Below are 15,047 nucleotides of genomic sequence, written 5' to 3' on the forward strand. Positions count from 1 at the left end.
CACACACATACGCAATTATTTACATGAAATGAAGCACACACTCTCAGAGCTAAACATGTTGGGCAAGGGGGAGCAAATAATAACAAACATAACAAACACACCAACTATGACAAGAAACAAATAGAGATGGAAGATGGTTAAACACACTGTGCATGAAGAAAATTCATGAGCTATGGATCACATTCTAACTCACGAATATTAACACACATAAGCAACACTAATGATCGCACATTGAAACCACTGTATGGCATTTGCCTCGGGTTCTTGTAAGTAGACACATAGCACGACGACAACATGTCTCTCAATTAGGTGATGTAATTACCTATTGTCTAAACTATTTGCATTTGTATTTTTCACTATCAAGAGGTACATATCACTACATTTTGTTGCTACAACCTCTTACGAAGGCTAGGCAATGTTCTCCCTCGATGACATTCTTCCCTGCTTGAGGGCTCCATCTAGATGTTGGGTAACATGTTTTTCGCCCTCTACATGTTGGATACCCTATGTTTTTGTCTACCTCACCATCAACATAATCTAGTAGTTCAAAACCTAGAGCTAGTTAAGAGTTTCAAGGTTATGATCAAATGGTTCAATAGCAAGCAATATTTGCTACTAGTCATGGGGAGACACTTCACTTTGAACTAAAGGGAAACCCATAATACAATGTGCTTCCACAAGACAATCAGAGTCAAACATTGATATCTAGCTACTTCCTCTTTCTATGATCTATGTTTAAGACATCATCACTAGTGCTTCTACTAAGACACATCTAGCATTTGACTAGTGTCAAAGCATCCATAATGCATCCGATGTCATGTGTATGTACTATGCTTTTACAAGTTACTAACCAATTGTTGTGATATGGGACATTATGGTGATTCCTAGGGACTTTTATGTGTCCATTGTATTTTATTGTATTGATTACCATTATATAAGAGTGTTAGCAATATATATTTCATGGGTGTTAGACACATTTATTGGGCTAGTTATTGAACACATGTATGTGCTATTAGGCAACTCACTTAGGGATGGTCCATTTGTGTCGTGTCGCATCCTATAGTCTATATAAACTCCAATCCACCCTTATTGGGGTTCTGTGCACATGCAAGTATTGTCACTGTGTTTGCCATCACCTATGTGGTTTGGTTGGTACATCTCATGCTCCAGTTACGGATTCCATTGCCTGTTCATACATTCTTTGACTTCTTTGAAGTCCGTCACTATTTATTCTTCTTAGTGTTCAACAATTGTGTTCTTCCACTTCCATTGCTCGTTCTCACAAGCATCACAAGTACCATAGGGTTAATATTATTTTCATGAAGTATCATGAGATGCACAAAAGAAACAAGGGTTAATATTATTTTCATGAAGTATCATGAGATGCACAAAAGAAACGGGTAAGCTGCCATCATATTGGCTCTTTTAACCCCATTTACGAATCTAAAAACACACCAACAATAATGATGTGCTCTTTTCCCACCATACTATGTAGTATCTACTCAAACCATGATGCGCTCTTTTCCCACCATTCTATGTAGTATCTACTCAAACAAAATGTTTGCAAAAGCTCAAAAGTGGTTTCTTAATGAGAGATAAAGGAGCTACTTCAAGAAACTCAACTCACAATTTGAATCACATGGATAAGTGCTAGTTTGGAAGCTGTACCTGTAATAAATGTACAACAATTGATATTTTATTCCACTGAAAATGTGCTTACAACTTTTCTCCTTTTCCACTGCTCCACTCGGAACCACTTTTCCATGACTTGTATAGAAATATAAACAATGCTTTAGAAATGAGAGGAAAATATTCACTGCAATGCCCCTTTGGAATTGAAGAAGAGTCGGTCAACAACATGAACTGGCAAAGCATAAGCTGGATCAATCGGTCTCAACCCTTCAAACTCAAGCAGTGACAACCCTGCATATAAAGGTCAACAAATATTTCAAGACAGACCCAAACACGACATCGTGTGATTATGTAGTGCAAAGATTCGGTATCCTATCTGCACTTATCTTATTGAGAAAGAGTAATATACATTTGACTATCTAGCTGCACAAATATTTTCAAATTTTCTGAATATCTTACCAGCTATCCCAAAGAAAGTATGAAATACATCCACAGCATCATCGGGTCTGTCTGATATGCCCCCATGATCTTTGTCCTGCAATTGTAGCAACTAAGCAACCCTTTGGCACCAAAATTACAGAGGCAGAAAAGGAACGAAGTGCGGGAAGCACACAGTTACCTGACAATCAAGTATAAAAGCTTTCAGCTTGTCTTTGTCTATCCAATGCACACGATCTATCATGACCAGGCTTGAAAGCACCCACCATGAGTAGCACACCTGGAAAGGATTGAATCAGATCATAAACCTAGTAGGGATAGAGACAGAAGAAACAAATGGTAAACTGCAAAACTTTTTCTTATCAGTCATGTCCTAAATCACTCTTGCAGAAAATGGATCATGTTGAAAGTTCTCATTTCCCCTACATCAGGTAGTTTCTCAGGTCGCCCATTTAAGCCACCTGATGGCACTTGGCGCTCACAGAGCCACCAACCCAACAGATCTTTATCCACATGATGAAGAGCACCTGCAATTGCTAGGGTACCGACACAACAGAAAACTGCACAAATTATATCAGTAAGATTATTCTTTGCATGATAAATCGCAAAATCCAAGTTGTGTAACACTACATGCAAGATTACTTTGCCCAGCATGAGATTCTCCTCCTGGGGTACAGCCATAGCCACCATCAAAATTTTTGCAACCAGCTACAAAATCTGTGGCTTTCTTCAAGTCTATCCTATGAAGCTGTTTTAGTAATGACAGACAGCATATAGCACAATAAGAAAACCTGCAAATAAACCTCACTCTTAGAGTATGTTTGAGCATATATTAGACAAGACTGTAATTGGTCTTTATCTTCTTTGTCTTTAAAGACAAACTCAAACCAGCAGGTTCATCCTTCTTGAATTTTGCAATTAATTCTGTCTTGCATGCACACCTTGTGTCAATCTCTCCCCATTCATCGCCAGCAAATGATCCATCCTCTCGTTGCAAACTAGCAACATCTGTATGGCTCGTGAAGGGAAACATAACCCCTCAACATAAAACTACAAGCAAATGTCTGCAAATTGTACACTTTATCAACCATAAGGAAATGTTTTGAGGTTTCCTACCTACAGAAATCATAGGACATGGGACGTGTTTTGGGGGCAAGGATGGGGACAGGGTGAGGATGAGGAGGGCGACAGGAATTTCCATTCCCTGTCACCATGAGAGGGGGCTCTAAAATGGGAGCAGGATGGGACTAGGACAGGAAGCTAGAAAATGGCTGTCCCATCATCCATGTTACTATAACAGAAATACTTTGAGATCTTTCCACAATACATAAAGAAGCAAGATTACATCTAGTAGTCTGAAATACACTCTGCTCATTTTGCTTTGTATTATCTGCCATACTATTTTATCAGCATTAGACTTCTTAATCAATATCAATATTTTGCTATCTGTGTGCAAATCCAACCTGTAACTATTTCAACAATTCAGGTTGGACCATATTGTCATGTTAAAGAGTCTCAGTTAGACAACATTGTGTACTGAATTGTGCAACAGCCTTCCAACATGGTTAAGCTTGGCAGATGGTATGACAAACATTTCAACAGTCTTTATTGGTTCAAGGGTTGAATTAGGGACCCACATGACACTAGTACAATGGATTATCTGATGGGCTACCTCTCCTAGTTGTGAATCCATCACCCACCCTTGTTTGTATGTACATTGACAAGGTGTTAGATTACATTTGCAGAGATGGACGGATAGGTGCACCACCTGCAGTGGTGTTGATAAACATTTTCCTCTATGCAGATGGCATTCCTTAAATCAAACACACCAAAGGGGCTACAACATTACCTAGATGCTCTACATACTTTTGTAAGGACAAGAATCTCACTATGAACCTTGGGAAAACAAAGGTACTAGCCTTCAACACTTCCTTACAGTAGAGCATTTCCTTATAGTAGATTGGAGATATGGAATACAACTTTCATACAAAGGAGAGACAATAGACCATGTCACATCTGTTGGGATGTAAAGGTCCTTTACTCACCTCCGTGTATTGTACAGTACTCTCTCTGTCACTTTCACTCTCACTCACTTGCACACTTCCCCTGCTGCAAATCTTCACGCTACCGCTAGCCGCGCACTCAACAATTGGTATCAGAGCATTGGTTATAGCGTTTGCATTTCCCAAGAGTGTCAGGTCGCAGACTGACAGCCATCTACAAACAGCACTTGACACGTGAGGCAAAACAAGTCATGTGCAAACGACTAGCACAGGTCGACTCGAAGAAAAATGACCTATGCAGCACAGGTCGTGCAGAAGACCAGCGAGCAGTCATGCAAAATATCAGCGAGCAGTCGCGCAAAAGACCAGCGATGCCAGCGGGCAGCTGAGTGGAAGACTAACGGCCGTCACACGTCACGGGGCGGGGTCCAATGGGACCAGCGGGGGACCGTTTATTGTCTGCAGAATTTGGGATTTTGTGCAGATTTTGGTAAATTTCTGCACTATTTGCCCGTGTGGTGGCTGGTTTATGTAAAAACAGCAAAGGTTTATCGCTGATTGGGCAAGAACTGTGAGAGTGCGCAGCGAAAGAAGAACACGAACACAGAGGAGAGGAGAGATGAAGCAGAGAATGAAGGAAGAAAATCTGCACTGACTGAGATGAATGCTGAATACACTGGAATGGACAGAACAGTCCCTGCACGCAGCCCGGAGCGTCAGTGAGGGAACCAGGACAGACTGGAAGCAGAGGCAGCACCAATGCCGGAGACGGAGACGGAGGGAGCAGTGCTGAACCTGCAGAGCATGAATGAGATGAATGCTGGACTGACTGGGGGGGCAGCTATAAATAGCCCCCAGCCAGAAAACTGGCCGACCAGCTAAACTGGCCGACCTGGCCAGATCTGGTCCGACTGGCCAGATCTGGTCCGACTGGCCAGTTCTGGTCCGACTGACCAGAACTGGTCCGACTGCCCAAAATAATGGGCAGTCACCCCAAAAACAGCCCAGAACTGGGCTGTAAAATGCCCAGGGCTGCATACATACTAAGGCAGCCTGAAAACACACTGACAGAGCTCCTCTGTCTCCTGTCAGACTCTGACAGGAGCTCACAACCAGGAGATGACAGTCTGAGACTGAATAAGAGCAGGCTAACACCCCCTCTCAACTCCTGGGAGAGACTGAAGACCCAAGAACCGCATGTGATGAAGCAAAGAAGCCTGAGGCAAAGGCTTCGTAAAGAGATCAGCTGCATTGGCCGCCGTAGGACAATAGACCACCACCAGCTCCGAATCCACGATCCGCTCTCGAACATAGTGATACTGAACCTCAATGTGCTTCGTACGAGCATGAAACACCGGGTTCTTGGCCAGAGCAAGAGCACTCTGGTTATCCACGCGTAGCTCCGTAGGTCCGGTCTGGGTAAAGCCAATCTCCGCGAGTAAGCGACGGAGCCAAACTGCCTCCATAGCGGTCGAACATAAGGCCCGATACTCAGCCTCTGTAGAAGAAAGTGCCACAGTAGGCCGCTTCTTGCTGCTCCAAGAGACAGCACCAGATCCAAGGGTGAAAGCATAACCTGTAGTGGATCGTCGCGAATCCACATCACCTGCCCAATCAGAATCACTCCATCCAGAAAGGGTAATCCCATCTCCATACATGATCCCAAAGGATCGAGTCCCTTGCAAATAGCGAAGAACCCGCAGGGCCGCCTGCCAGTGATCCTGGGTAGGAGTCTGCATAAAGGAAGACAATAAAGCCACCACAAAGGAGATATCCGGCCGAGTGTGAAGCAGCCAGATAAGAGAGCCGACAAGGCACCTGTAACGGGTGGGATCGGTAAGAGGAACTCCAGCTGTCAAAAGCTTGGACTCAGGGTCCATAGGGCATGAGATAGGCCGACACTCAGCCATATCAAACTCCGAAAGAAGCTCGGAGATGTACCTATGCTGCGAGATAAAAATGCCCTGTGCCAGCTGATAGATCTCCAGACCTAGAAAGAAGTGAAGGATCCCTAGATCCGTCATGTCAAACTCCTGCTGTAGAATGGACCGTGTATGCTCCACCTGCTGAGTGTCGCTCCCTGTAATAATAAGATCATCCACATACAAGATGAGAAACACCGAAAGAGAATCCACAACCCGGAAGTAGAGGTTGGGATCATAAGCGGAGCGCGCAAAACCACTCTGTAGAAAGAAGCGGTCAATCCGCTGGTACCAAGCACGAGGAGCCTGCTTTAGGCCATAAAGAGCCTTCCGCAGCCTGTAGACATGATCCTCCTTCCCCTGCACAAGAAAACCAGGAGGCTGTGAAACATAAATCTCCTCCTCAAGAACGCCATTCAGAAAAGCAGACTTGACGTCCATCTGATAGACAGGCCAACGGTGATGTGCAGCAAGAGCCAAAAGCACTCGGATGGTGGACATCCTAGCTGTAGGAGCAAAAGTCTCAAAGTAATCCAACCCTGCACGCTGGGCAAAACCCTTGGCAACAAGCCTAGCTTTATGCTTGTCCAAGGAGCCATCTGCAAGATATTTGGTCTTAAAGACCCATTTCACACCAATCACCTTCCGTTTTGCGGGACGCGGTACAAGCTCCCACGTATGGTTTCGCTCGATGGAGTCGAGCTCGGCCTGCATAGCCTGTCTCCAAATATCCTGTGCAAGAGCCTCCTCCACTGTGGAAGGCTCAGAATCCTGAAGAATCTGTGACATAAGAGCATAGTTCACACATAGTGAACTGTCCCGCTGGGCCTGTAAACGGGCTGATCGACGAGGACCTGTAGAAGAGGCAGGAAAGTGTGTAACACCTGAATCCTGCATGAGCCGGCGATACCATAAAGGAATCCTAAGAGACTCCTTCTGTGAGGGAGACCGGGGGGTCTCTGGAACCTGTAAAGCACCCAAATCGGAGAGGGACTCCCCCTCACCGAGTGAAGGTAAATCCTCCGCATCTGAAGAAGGCTGTATATCCCGTGAAGATCCCGAAGAGGCGGTAGAAGAGCTCGTAGAAGACGAAGGCACATCCACCAAAGGGGAAAGGGAAGCCGAAGGAGGAGGAGGAATAGGGGGGGTGCTAAGGGTGATCCTGGAAGGAAGTGAAGGGAGAGAAGGTGGGGGGGGGTCCGTCGATGATGAAGAAACATCGGAAATAGAACCATCAATCGGATCCTCAGAGGCCGAAGCCTCATCAAAGATCACATCCCTGCTCACCTCAACCTGCCGCGTCGTCGGGTCGTAGAGCCGATATCCCTTCGTGGTCGTACTATAACCAACGAAGATAAGCTTTCTCGACTTAGAGTCGAACTTCGTCTTCCTCTTCTTCTTGTCCACATGGACAAACGCATCGCACCCAAAGATGCGAAAATGGGACACGGAAGGCTTCTTCCCAAAGAAAGCCTCATATGGAGTCATGTCCTGTAACGCCGAAGTCGGAGAGCGGTTGCGTATATGCACCGCTGTAGCCACCGCCTCACCCCAAAGGAAATGAGGAAGACTCCTATGCTCCAGCATAGATCGGGCCATCTCAATCATGGTCCGATTCGCACGCTCCACCACACCATTCTCTGATGGTGTGTTCGGATGGGAATACTCCACCCGAATACCATGATCCCTGCAAAACTGAGAGAAAAGGTGAGAAGTGAACTCTCCACCGTGATCAGCTCGAACACCACGGACTTTGGAAGTTGTTTGGGTCTCCACAAACACCTGCCACTCACAGAAACGGGAGTACGCCTCGCTCTTGTACTCCAAGAAATAAGGCCACACATAACGACTAAAGTCGTCCACAATCAGCATCAAATACTTGGCCTTCCCAAGGGAGGCCGTGCCCATAGGTCCGCAAAGGTCGGTATGAACCAACTCAAGCGGTGAAGTAGCCCTCCTAGAAGCAACCTGCGGGTGAGGCTGCCTGTGCTGCTTGCCCCTCAAGCAGCTAGGGCACAAAGTGTGAAGAGGAGGGAAATCAGGAAGTCCCTCCACCATCTTCCTCCTAGAAGCCCGGCGAAGAGAATCAAGGTTCAAATGACCATACCGAGCATGCCAGAGTAGCCCAAGCTCATGGGAAGTCCGCGCAGCCAAGGCTGTGAGCGTATAAAGCCCACCCTCCTGTGTACCTGTCCAAAGGGCATCACCTGTAGAAGCATCCTCCACTGTGACTGCATCCTGAGTAAAAATAACGCGGGTACCTAACTGAGTAAGACCATGCACAGATAATAGGTTAAAACCCAAATCAGGCACATAGAGCACTTTGGCGGAGGAAGACCGCCTGTCAGAAAACATAGGTAAAGTCCCCACTCCATGAACAGGAACTGTAGAATTGTCACCAATGGTGACTGTACCCCCTCTGGAACGAAGATCCTGAAGCCAATCCTGACGGAAGGTCATATGTGAAGATGCGCCACTGTCGACGAGCCAAGGCTTCTCCGGAGTGGTAGAAGCTAGGGCAGTGTCTTCCTCAACAAAGAGATGCACAAACGCAGATTCTGTTGTGGCTGGGGCCGCCTTCGAGTCCTTCTCCTTAGGCTTCAAATGGGGATACTTCTGCCAACACTTCTCCTCGGGATGAGTGCCCTTCCCACAATGGGGACACTTGGGCTTCTTCTCCTTCGCATCCTTCTTATCTTCCTCCTTCTTGTCCTTGGACTTCTCCTTCTTTTGTTTCTTCTTCTTGCCACCACCTGTGGCAGCCGTAAATGCCTTGGTGGAGCCACTGGCTCCCACCTCTTTGAGTCGCTCGTCATGCTCCAAGACAAGCGGGGAAAGCTCCTCCCATAGGAGAGTCTCACGGGTTCTCGTGGTGATGAGGCTGGTGTAGAAGACATCATAGCGGGGTGATGGCAGCTGAGTCAACAGAATCATCGCCATATCCTCAGACGATATCAGACGACCAAGAGAGGCAAGCTCGCCTCGCATATCCTCCATCTTCGTGATGTGCTCCTTCATGGAAGAAGAACCATCAAGACTGAGCATCCGCAACTTCTTCTCCAGGGAAATCTTGTGGGCAAATGTCTTGTGCTGATACAAAGACGCAAGCTTTGTCCATACTTCCGCCGCGGTCTTTAACCTGTGAACATGTACAAGAACAGAATCATGGAGACTCATAAAAAGAAAGGAACGGGCTCGAGAGTTGAGCCGATCCCATAAGGCTGCACGGTCCATAGAGGTGCCATCGGACGAATCCACGGGGGGTCGGTCGATGGGCGAAGAAACAAGATCCCACAGGTCAAAGGTATCAAGGATGCAAGCCACCTTGCATGACCATAGGGAATAGTTGGAACCATCCAACTTGTCTTCCTTCGGAAAGGAAGGGAGAATCGGCACCTGGATAGAGGGAATCAGAGAAGGCATCCGCACAGTAGATGCAGTCTTCACTGAAGAAACCTTCGCAGTAGATGGAACCCTCTGAGATGCATGGACTGAAGAAGGACGAGTGCGAGGAGGGTCATCCCGTTGTCGAACTTCACGATAGTCCCGCCTCCGCTCAGAGGAATGATGAGAAAGAAGCTCATCCTCTGAGTCTTCAAAGCCTGAAAACTGGTAAGACATCTTCCAATCTGCAAAATACCAAAGAAAATTGTGCCGCTGACGAAATAGGACCAACAGTGTGGTCACCAACCACCAAGATGCAGGCAGAAAGTGCCTACAGCCACCTGGATCTGCAAAACGCAAATAGATCTGATGGCGAACACCAGAAACGAGACCACCAGCACCGGGAACTTGCCCAGACAGAGGTCGCCTGCAGGAGAGGAGCAGCCAGGGTAGAAGCGACCTGCAAAACAGCAAAACGCAGGCTGTAGGAGGGTCGCCCTGCAGCAGAGGAGGTCGCCTGGCAGCAAACGCAGGTTTGCTGCGTCACTGGATGACGTGGCAGCCCCTGTGTACAGCAAACGCAGGCTGTACAGCCTTCTGATGCAGTCGCCTGGCTGGTGTAGACCTGTTGGCAGCCTCCTGAAGGAATCGCCTGGCTGTTGTGTGACTGTGAACAGCAGCAGTAAGGTATTTCTCGCGTCCTCCGTGCTCTCAATCAGGCGATGATACCATGTGAGAGTGCGCAGCGAAAGAAGAACACGAACACAGAGGAGAGGAGAGATGAAGCAGAGAATGAAGGAAGAAAATCTGCACTGACTGAGATGAATGCTGAATACACTGGAATGGACAGAACAGTCCCTGCACGCAGCCCGGAGCGTCAGTGAGGGAACCAGGACAGACTGGAAGCAGAGGCAGCACCAATGCCGGAGACGGAGACGGAGGGAGCAGTGCTGAACCTGCAGAGCATGAATGAGATGAATGCTGGACTGACTGGGGGGGCAGCTATAAATAGCCCCCAGCCAGAAAACTGGCCGACCAGCTAAACTGGCCGACCTGGCCAGATCTGGTCCGACTGGCCAGATCTGGTCCGACTGGCCAGTTCTGGTCCGACTGACCAGAACTGGTCCGACTGCCCAAAATAATGGGCAGTCACCCCAAAAACAGCCCAGAACTGGGCTGTAAAATGCCCAGGGCTGCATACATACTAAGGCAGCCTGAAAACACACTGACAGAGCTCCTCTGTCTCCTGTCAGACTCTGACAGGAGCTCACAACCAGGAGATGACAGTCTGAGACTGAATAAGAGCAGGCTAACAAGAACAGCAGTGTATTTGCTGGTTTAGCTTGTGCTCTTGCAATTCAATGCATTTACTCGTGTTTGTGATAAGAATGGCTGCAACTTCTTCCAGTTCTGACATTAATGGAAATCAAACGGTTCGAGGGTCAGGGTTTTGACCTTTGGAAAGACTGTATGCAGGGCATATTGTTCTTAAAGGATTGTGAGGATGCTTTGCAGAAAGATAAACCCGCACAAATGTCTGATGCAGATTGGGCCAAAGTCAACAAAAGGCTGTGGCTTATATTAAGATGGGTGTCACTGACAACATTTTGACAGACATTAAGGGCTTAGATATTGGTCACGCAATATAGGAGAAGTTGAAAACTACCTATTGCTACCTAAACCAAGATTGACTTCTAAAATCACCTCTAACAGTGAGATAGAGGCGTGGATGTAATGTTCACCACACCTGTTAATCAAGTGCATTTAATGCGCAAGTTGGTGAATATGCAACTGGATAAGTCCAAGCCTGCAGCTAAGCACCTGAGTGCATTTACTAGTATTTTAAATCGGCTCAAAGATGCTAATTTGGATTTTGATGATAAGTTGAGGGCGATCTTTCTGATCATGACACTGCCTAACTCCTGGGAGACCTTGGTAGTTTCTCTCAGTAATAACCCCAATCTCTCATATGATGGTGTGAGGGGTTCAATCTTGAATGAAGAAATTAGACGTAAGTCTAGTGGAGAAGGCAGCAACTCAGCTTACAATGTTAGAGGCAGGGTTGAAAAGAAAAATATAAATACCAGACAGAGAAGTAGAAGCAAAAGCAAAGGTAAGGAAAAGAGTGATGTTACTTGCTATCAGTGTGGTCGGAAGGGCCACAAGAGGCCTGATTGCAGGTACTACAAGAAGAAACAAGAGAGAGAGAAGAATGCAAGAGACAAAAAGAAGAAAGAGGATAAGACATATGCATCTGAGGCAGTCAAAGACAAGGAAAATGCCAATGTGGCCTCCAGTGTAGTCATAGAGGAGCTCTCGAATGCAAAGGCTGATGTACTATGTGCACTAGATTATGATGTCCTTGTATGTCACATGCAGGATATGTAGATTACCAAGGCTAATGTGATTGATGCACTTTTGTCCGTTGATGATGATGTCACTCAGACTTCGATTGTAGACTCTGGTGCCTCTTTCCATGTAACTCCTTGCCTCCAGTGTTTTGCTATGTTCAATGCAGGCAGTTATGGAAAAGTATATCTTGGAAATAACCATGCTTGCAGCATTGATGGGATAGGCACTGTACACTTGTCTTTAGATAACGGGAAAGAGCTTGTGTTGAAAGATGTCAAATATGTACATGGCATCAAGAAGAGTTTACTATCTGTTGGACAACTTGACTTGCATGGTTACACTATACTATTTGGTGGTGGTTTGTAGAAATTGAAAAAGGGTTCCATGCTAATTGCAAAAGGAACCAAGAAGGGCACCTTTTATTGTCTGCACTGTAAAGCTTTGAATGGCAAGTTTCTTGCAGTTGCCGAAATTGGCTATCATTTGGAGTTGTGGCACAAGAGATTAGGCCATATGAGCCAAAAAGGACTTGATATCCTTACCTCTTTGAAGAGGGTTGATAGAAAAGGCTCTAAACTTGATTTTTGTAATGACTGTCAGTTTGAAAAGCAAATGAAAATTTCCTTTTACTCTGGTGTCTCCCGAAGTCCAATGTCTTCGACTTAGTGCATTCTGATGTATGTAGAATGCCTGTGAAATCGTTGGGTGGTGTTGCATATTTTGTCTCTTTTATTGATGATTGCTCTAAGAAGATTTGGGTTTATCTGTTGAAAAAGAAAAGTGAAGTGTTTGCTGTTTTTAAAACTTTTCATGCGTTTGTGACCACTCAGACAAGTAGAAAGCTTAAATGCTTGAGAACTGATAATGGGGGTGAGTTCACATCTACTGAGTTTGAGTCTTTTTGTGACTTGCATGGAATCAAGAGGAAGCTTATAGCTTCTTACAGCCCTTCTTCAAATGGTGTGGCTAAAATATACAATAGGACACTATGTGAGCGAGTGCGGTGCATGTTGTCCACTGCTAATCTCCCTCATGAATTTTGGGGAGAGGCACTTAAAACCGCGGTTCACATTTGCAACCGCTCTCCAAACAGGTCCTTAAATAACGGCATCCCTGAGGAGGTTTGGTCTGGCAAATCGGCCTCATATGTCCATTTACGGATATTCAGTTGTGATGCTTTTGTGCATGTTAGAGATGAGCTAAGGAGTAAACTTGACCCAAAATCCACCATATGAACTTTCATGGGCTATGGTGATAAGGATAAATTTGGCTATAGAGTGTGGTTACCACAGTCCAAGAAAATTGTTCGCAACTGTAATGTTGTGTTTAATGAGGCAAAGTTGCTGAAAAGTAATTTAGCCTCTGATGAAGACATGAAAAATGTCAAATTTCAGAATTTGCAACCATCTATTACTTCAAATGATGAGCCCCATGATGCTGTACCACAGGCTGAAACTGATGATCAGCCAGTTATTTTTGAGCCAAATGATGATGGAAAGCAAATAGAAACACAAAGAGGTCATGGACAGCAAGATAGACTTGCTGATTATGAAAATGCACGTGCTGGAAATGAAAATGAAGGTGTTGTACAGCATGAACAGCATGCTGAATTAAATTTAGAGCTGTACCAAATGGATGTGAAAACAGCTTTTCAACATTGATGATGAAATCTACATGAAACAGCCGGAGGGCTTTGTAGTTCCTGGAAAAGAGCAGTTGGTGTGTAAACTAAAGCGCAGCTTGTATGGGCTGGAGCAAGCACCACAGCTGTGGTACAAAAAGTTTGACACTTTTATGCTCTCTCATGGGTTTACACGCAGCCATGCAGATCATTGTTTGTACATGAAAAAGGATACAAAAGGCAACCCCATCATACTTGTTTTGTATGTGGATGATATGTTGCTAGCAAGGAAAAAAAAGACTAGCTTGGATGCTCTCAAAGATCAACTGAAATCAGCTTTCTCAATGAAAGATTTGGGGAATGCAGAGCATATATTGGGCATGAGGATTCGCAAGGATAAAATGCAGAAATTGTTGTCCTTATCTCAAGAGAAGTACATTGAAAAGGTACTGGACAGATTTAACATGGCTGAAGCTAAGCCTCTTGGCGTGCCCTTACCTCCATATCTTAAGCTTAGTAAAGCCAACAGTCCAAAAGATGACAGGGAAGCCAATGCTATGAAGGGAGTCCCTTATGCATCAGCTTGTGGCTCTCTTATGTATGCTATGGTCGCTACTCGTCCAGACATTGCTCATGCAATGGGAGTTGTCAACAAGTTTATGTCAAATCTTGGCAAACCACATTGGGAGGCTGTCAAGTGTTTTCTTAGATATCTAAAGAGTCACAAAGAAAGTGTATTTGCTATGGGCAGGGTGCACTTAGTCTACAGGGTTATTGTGATGCAGACATGGTAGGTGACTTGGACACTCGCAGATCCACTAGCGGGTATATCTTTACAATTGCTCGTGGAGTCGTCTCTTGGGTTGCAGAACATCGTAGCACTCATTACTACTGTTGAATACATATTAGCTACTGAAGCTTCTAAGGAAGCTATATGGTTGAGCAAACTAACAGAGGATCTCGGCATATCTATGAGTACTCCAGTGTTGAGATGTGATAGTCAGAGTGTTGTGTTTCTGGCTAAGAATGCCATGTATCATTCACGCACAAAGTATATAGATATGCAATATCACTTTATCACACATATTCTGGAAGATGGTCTAATCACATTGATCAAGATCAAAACATAGGACAACCCTACAGATGTTATCACTAAAAGTCTAAGCAAGGCTCAGCATGAGCATTGCATACTACTAGTGGAAGTTGGTTAAAGGTTCACTTCAGACCTTTAAGTGGAAGGTTGGGATGTAAAGGTCCTTTATTTACCTCCGTGTATTGTACACGTGTATTATTATGTTGTACATGTGAAAACACCCTTACGGGCTCCAAGTATAAATACATTTTATTCTTTGTGTACCAACACATTTGTTGGTACACCCAAATCAGCTCATACTCTCTCTGTCACTTTCACTCTATCTAACCTGCACACTTCCCCTGCTGCAAATCTTCACGCTACCACTAGCCACGCACTCAACATCAGACATTTATCTAGGGATTACTTTGTAGGTGCCATGTCCTGTTACAAGAGCCACAAACAGCTCCAGCTTTTCATGAGGTCCAAGGCATAGCCCAGTTGATTAAAGCTTGTGGCTACGAGCAAGGGTGTGTAAATTCAAAACCCGCTTTCCACATCAATTGTCCTCATCTGCCATGAGGCAAAATATAACACATTTTTTTTAAAGGCTCTAGCTTTCT

General features: G+C 45.3%; 1 protein-coding gene across 2 annotated transcripts in view; it reads right to left on the reverse strand.

Annotated features, from left to right (window-relative positions):
• Positions 1-1,669: 1,669 nt before the first annotated feature.
• The window catches only part of LOC148013223 (geranylgeranyl transferase type-2 subunit beta 1-like), a 38,307-nt gene continuing 24,929 nt past the window's right edge, over positions 1,670-15,047 (reverse strand). Inside the window, exons 5-10 of one of the 2 annotated variants that reach the window (XM_087667657.1) lie at positions 3,012-3,078; positions 2,701-2,861; positions 2,497-2,630; positions 2,252-2,350; positions 2,092-2,167; positions 1,670-1,923 (exon numbers count right to left, since the gene is read on the reverse strand). In XM_087667657.1, coding sequence (XP_087523783.1) covers positions 1,814-1,923; positions 2,092-2,167; positions 2,252-2,350; positions 2,497-2,630; positions 2,701-2,861; positions 3,012-3,078 — 647 coding nt within the window. In that variant the 3' untranslated portion in view covers positions 1,670-1,813. The remainder of the gene's footprint in view (positions 1,924-2,091; positions 2,168-2,251; positions 2,351-2,496; positions 2,631-2,700; positions 2,862-3,011; positions 3,079-15,047) is intronic. The other variant, XM_087667658.1, reaches the window with a different exon arrangement.

Source organism: Lygodium microphyllum, chromosome 26 (assembly GCF_053477565.2).
Source record: "Lygodium microphyllum isolate KBCC chromosome 26, Lygodium_microphyllum_v1.1.10, whole genome shotgun sequence".
Lineage (NCBI taxonomy): Eukaryota > Viridiplantae > Streptophyta > Polypodiopsida > Schizaeales > Lygodiaceae > Lygodium > Lygodium microphyllum.